The 6,031-nt window shown below is 44.5% G+C and overlaps 1 protein-coding gene across 1 annotated transcript in view; it reads right to left on the bottom strand.

Annotated features, from left to right (window-relative positions):
* LOC107112927 (spermatogenesis-associated protein 16-like) overlaps positions 1–6,031 on the bottom strand; it is a gene marked incomplete at its 5' end in the record, with an annotated part of 66,009 nt that overhangs the window by 37,568 nt on the left and 22,410 nt on the right. Inside the window, one exon of the mRNA XM_015414137.1 lies at positions 3,199–3,282. Within this exon, the coding sequence (XP_015269623.1) occupies positions 3,199–3,282 (84 nt within the window). The remainder of the gene's footprint in view (positions 1–3,198; positions 3,283–6,031) is intronic.

The raw sequence follows: 6,031 nt of genomic DNA, 5'->3' as shown, positions 1-6,031 counted from the left end.
GTGCTGTCTGATGTTTCTTTTTGATTTTGTTGAAGAAATTCATCCATCTTTGTAGAGAAGAGGGATGTTCCTTTGAAAGGCAAGTCGTCTACACATGCATGGGTCTCAGGTGGGAGAGCAGTCGGTCTAAGCCACGCAAGTCTCCTGAGGATTATGGAGGAGGCTATAGTGCACACAAACACATCAGCTACGTGTCTGCCAGCATTCAGTGCTGCTTAGCGAGTCTGAGTGCTTCGGTCTGGATCACTTTTGCTAAGAATTCCTTGTAATCTTCTCACAAAAGAACAGCTGGGAGGTTGCCATGATAGCCTGGTAATTTGCAGCTCTCAAGTTTAAGGAAGAAGAGCAAGAAGCTTTTTGACTGAAAGGATCTGTCTTTATGCCCTCCTTGTCTGCTGGTGCAGAATGTGTGCTCACTCCTTGTTTGGACTGCAGCTCCTCTGCTATAAGAGATGGTGCAGTACTGGTAACACAGGGATCAGTACTGGGTCCGATGCTTTTTAACTTGTTTATTAATTATTTGGAGTTGGGAGTAAGCAGTGAAGTGGCTAAATTTGCAGATGACATGAAGTTGTTCAGGGTGGATTGTGAGGCACTCCAAAGGGATCTGTCAAGGATGGGCAAGTGGGCATCAATGTGGCAAATGGGGTTCAACATGGCCAAGTGCAAAGTGATGCACATTGGAGCAAAAAATCCTAACTATAAATACACGTTGATGGGGTCCGAACTGGCAGAGACTGACCAAGAGAGAGATCTTGGAGTCGTAGCAGATAACTCAATGAAAATATCTAGGCAGTGTATGACTGCAATAAAAGAGGCCAATGCTATGCTGGGGATTATTAGGAAGGCAATCGAAAACAAAACAGCCAGTATCATAATGCCCCTATATAAATCAAGGTTTGACCTCATTTGGAGTACTGTGTACAGTTCTGGTCACCACACCTCAAAAAGGATATTATAGCATTGGAAAAAGTGCAGAAAAGAGCCACTAGAATGATAAAAGGTTTGGAACACTTTCCCTATGAAGAAAGGTTAAAACGCTTGGGGCTCTTTAGCTTGGAGAAATGACGGTTGAGGGGTGACGCGATCGAGGTTTACAAGATTATGCATGGGATAGAGCAGGTTGAGAAAGAGGTACTTTTCTCCCTTTCTCACAATGCAAGAACTTGTGGACTCTCAATGAAATTGCTGAGCGGTCGGGTTAGAACAGATAAAAGGAAGTACTTCTTCACCCAAAGAGTGATTAACACATGGAATTCACTGCCACAGGAAGTGGTGGCGGCTACAAGCATGGACAGCTTCAAGAGGGAATTAGATAAGCATATGGAACAGAAGTACATCAGTGGCTATTAGCCACAAGGTATAGATAGGAACTCTCAGGCTGGGGCCAGTGATGCTCTATATTCTTGGTGCTTGGGAGGGCAACAGTGGGAGGGCTTCTAGTTTCCTGGCCCCACTGGTAGACCTCCTGATGGCACCTGTATTTTTGGCCACTGTGTGACAGAGTGTTGAACTGGATGGGCCACTGGCCTGATCCAACATTGGCTTTTCTTATGTTCTGATGTGTACACAAGAAGGAACATCCTTCTTTTTGTACTCTGGACATGTTTTGTACTTTGCATGAAGAGGTGGGAACGGATGAAGGTTTTTCTCACACTGATCATGCCATCTTCAAGATCCCTTCTAGGAAAGGGAAGGCATTGGCAACAGTTCCTGGTGTATCCGGGTAAAGACTGTCTTTGGGTTTGGCATCTATTGCAGTAATCTGAACATCTAATGATTGTGCCAAGCACATCATCTGTTCCAAATAGAGGCACAAATCATCAGTAGGTGATATGGAGTTTTGGTCTCCAACCACATCATCTGAGGATGGTTCCAAAGCCAAGCCAAAACTAGCCACGGAACCACAGTTCTCCTCCTCACAACCATAAGTTGCTGGAATGTTGTACGCAGGGCTCTTTTTGTAGAAAAAGCCCAGCAAGAACTCATTAGCATAATAGGCCACACCCAACAGCAGAAACGTATTAGCATATTAGGTCACACCCCTGACAGCACAGCTTATTGGCATATTAGGCCACACCCCCATGTTACCAGAAGTGTGGTCACCCAGCCACACCCACCTAGCAGGAATGCTTCTTATTCTGTTTACCTTGTTTGTTTTCAAAACCCAGGGCTTTTTTGTAGCCGGAATGTCTTTGCATGTTAGGCCACACACCCCTAATGTAGCCAATCCTAATGAGTTTCCGATGTTGGGTGTGGCCTATTATGCTAATGAGTTCCTGCTGGGCGTGGCCAACTTGGAAGCCAGCCAGAACTCTGTTCCTCTGCGTTCCTGCCCAAAAATAGCCCTGGTTGTGCAGCTCCCAGTATGAAGGTGTCTGTGGTCTTTCTATTACTTGGACCAAATAATTTCCCGGTTCCATCCTAGGTTCTGGCAGCTCTTGCCACTCATTATAACCTTGTAGAGGGCAGCAACTGCCTCAACGGCTCGAATTGGAAGGGGCCCCTCTGTTGCTAAGCTAACTAAAAAATCTTCCAGTGGCTGGCCTATGCGTGCACAAGTACCTATGTGGGACTGCACAAAAGAACGACAATGAACTAGTGGTTTGGATCCAGCCAACTTCTTTGCTCAGTCTTTCCCAGTACCCATCCTTATTATTCCAGTCCTCGTCTCCTATGGTTTTTGTCTACACAGATCCCATGACCCCTCAATGTATCCTTTCTGGTGGTCAATGGGGTAATCCGTCTTTCCTTTTTCACTACCACTAAAAGTTGCTGGATCCAATCTGACATCTTTTTTCTTTTGTGAGAAACATTGTGTCTTTGTTGTTTTGTACCTTGTATCACCTGATCTTTGTGGTTGGGCTTACATCATTTATGTGAAACCATTCCTAGCCAATCTTGCTGAAAAAAGTTGTAGGCATATGTTCACAAATAATTTTGAATGTCATGCCATGATCACCTTGAAGGTTTGCATGGACAGTGATAGGCTAATTCCATGAAAGTGTACCCATGCAAGAAACAAACAACTTGTTCAAAGTTACCATGTCAGATATGGATTCCCCCCCCCCGAGAAATTTCAGGATAGCAAAATGACCAATGTTTTCAACATCTTCAGAACAGATACCATCCTAAGACCTGTATTTCCTGGCAACTGCAATATCTGCCAAGTCTTCGGTGACAACTTTTTTTTTTTACCTTTTGAATTTTATTCCAGACACGTTCTTTATCACTTTTTCTTCCTTCGAGGGTGTCCATAGCATCTGCCATTAGCGACTGCAGCTGTGGCACCAAGATAAAAATTATCGGAATGGAATTCACACAGAAATAACTTCTCTAAATACACAGATTAAAACCTAATTAAAAAATCATTTGTACGCTGATGATTTTATTACTCATCTTTTGCACAATAAGCACCATCACTGCCGTTATTTTTTTTTTTGTGCGCCTCTCACCCATATTTGCCTTGCATTATTGTGGAACATACAATGCCCCCAAATAAGGAAAATTCAGCTAGAAATTTTGGACTTTAGAATATGGGTTTTGCAGTGCAACTTGAAGCGGAGTTACTGCCTTTTAAATCCATTGAAGCCGATGGGCTTAGATGGATGTAACTGTGTTTAGAATTGCACTGCTTGTGCCAGGACAATCTTGCTTTGTGAAATGCAGGATTGTGAGAATTACATAAATACAGAATTTTGTACACGCATGGAATATATATGTTGTCTGCTCTGTCTGGCATCAACTTTGTAGGTTCTCAGGGAAAGGAAGATTTCCTCCAACTGTCTCAGGTTCTTTAACTGGACTGAGCCTGGGGGGTGCTCTGGCCAATGCATGAACCACTCTAAGTTAAACACACTTAAGACCCATTGATTTCTGTAGGAGATTTGAGCACATTTGGAGGCGGGGCCATGGTTCAGTGTGGTAGAGCATCTGCTTGGCATGCAGAAGGTCCCAGGTTCAGTCCCCGGCATCTCCAGTTTTTGGTTTTTTTCAAAGGCCAGGAAATAGGTGATGTGGAAGACCTCAGCCTGAGACCCTGGAGAGCTGCTGCCAGTCCGTGCAGACAATACTGTGATGGACCAAAGGTTTGATTCAGTATAAGGCAGATTCACATGGTTACATTCCTCTCATTGAAATTAACAGGCAGCAAAGTGCTCATCTTTCACTGGGTTGTGCCCATCTTTATAATGAATTATAACCTGCCTCTCAACCTCATGAGGTCTTCAAGGTGGTTCACAGCCGCCGTAAAACAATTTAAAACATATGCCCCAGCTGAACCTGGGGGCACAGACACATGGACGCAGCATCCTACTTTTCCAGTCTTCCCAATGACATAATTTAAATGTCAGGGTTAGCAGACAGGGAATAGTCTAAGGAAGATTAGCTTATTCATCACTGAATATATTCAGCATGGGCTTCTGATTCTGCCAAGTTCTCTAAAGAAAGATAGCAAGCATTGCAAGCACTCCGGAGGTTCGCTGGAAATCTACCCTTGAGAAGGTCACCGTGTTTTCCAGAAGGTAAATTTTGCAGCTGGGAGATCTAGTTTTAAGTAATGTTTTCACAGCATGTGCTTAAGCTGTGATGTATGACTTGGGCTGCCACCCGTCCCAGAGGAAAACCCTGGCCGCTGTTCATTTGCATACAGTAATTAATTCAAATGCTTGCAAATTTAAAATTACTCACTCTTTTAGCTTGCAGCAGAGCGCTGAGTTGTGTTTTGTGTCATGAGAGCCAGGGCATTTACCCATAAGGTCGCCAGGGATACCCTTTTTGTTAAAGACTCCTCCAACACTACTGAGGTCATGGTAAGAACAAGGACAGCCTTTTCTTTGGGTAGCCCTTTCCTGAGAACCAGCCGCTTATGAAGCCACCACATGTCAATATTTGAACTCAGGGTGGGATCCCGAATCTAGGGATTCTATAGAACTATGGAAATGCAACACAGCTCCCATTTTCTAGCCCCATTTGAAAAGTGACATTTGGGTGGCAACACCAGACTCGGGTGGGGTTGGGGTAGGGTTGCCAGGTCTGGGTTGGAAAATACCTAAAGACTGAAAAATAGGATCTTCCAGTTTAAGCGTTTCGCTGCTCGGATGCATCTCGTGTCTCTTAGATGGAGACGCGCCGAGACCCAGCTGACGGGAGGGGTTCGCGTTCGTCCCGGACCCCCCTGGGGTCTCTGTAGGAGACCCCCAGCCTGGGGAGCTGAGGAGAGCCTCTTCCAAGGGGATGATCAAGGAATTGAGGATCACCTTCTTCCCCGATAGGTACCGTCGTTGCAGAGTCAGCATGGCGCCCAGAGACGACTGCCAGAGCAAGCGATCCCGATCAAACTTCTAAAAAGACTTCCAAAAGAGCTCCAAGGCTACAAACTGTGAGTTAAGCAAAGCTCAGGTGAAAAATAAGCGAATGGAGCCTTGGTAGTAATTGGGAGTGCCTAAGTTTGAAGCGCGGGGGGAGGAGATTTTAAGCCCCCCCCCACATGAGTAAACTGTAAAAACGGTTTTAAAGCGAAAATAAAGAGACTTTGAGCCAAACTAAGCATATAAGAGTTAAGCGAACGCAAAAGCTGCAAAAATATACGAAGCGGAATTAAAACGCATAACTTTTGCTTTGTTTTGGAAAACTTACTTCTTGTTGTTATTATGGCTGGGAGAGGATGGAGAGCACCGGAGAAAAAACTGGTGACCGGAAATAACATACCAACGACTCCCTTCCAGAACCAGGAAGCATCTACAGACTTCTCTTCGTTGTTAGCAAATGCACTGCGCCCTCTAATGGATCAGATGACTACTAACACCAAACTAGATAATGTGCAAAAACAATTAAAGCAGATGGACAAGAAAACCACAGCAACTGAGAAAACGCTGAAAAAGATGGAAAAACAGACTGAGAGTATTAATAAAAGAGTGTATGAAGCAGAGAAGGAGAGATCCTCGGATAAAACCCAACTAATACAGCTCCAGCTGGAAAGATCCATGTATGTTCTACATTTCCATGGAATACCTGAGGATAAGAATGAGGA

Source organism: Gekko japonicus, unplaced genomic scaffold (genome assembly GCF_001447785.1).
Source record: "Gekko japonicus isolate JY-2015 unplaced genomic scaffold, Gekko_japonicus_V1.1 scaffold4548, whole genome shotgun sequence".
In the NCBI taxonomy this organism is placed as follows: Eukaryota; Metazoa; Chordata; class Lepidosauria; order Squamata; family Gekkonidae; genus Gekko; species Gekko japonicus.
The sequence above is the reverse complement of the archived record's forward strand: the minus strand, read 5'-3'. Positions and strand labels throughout refer to the sequence as shown.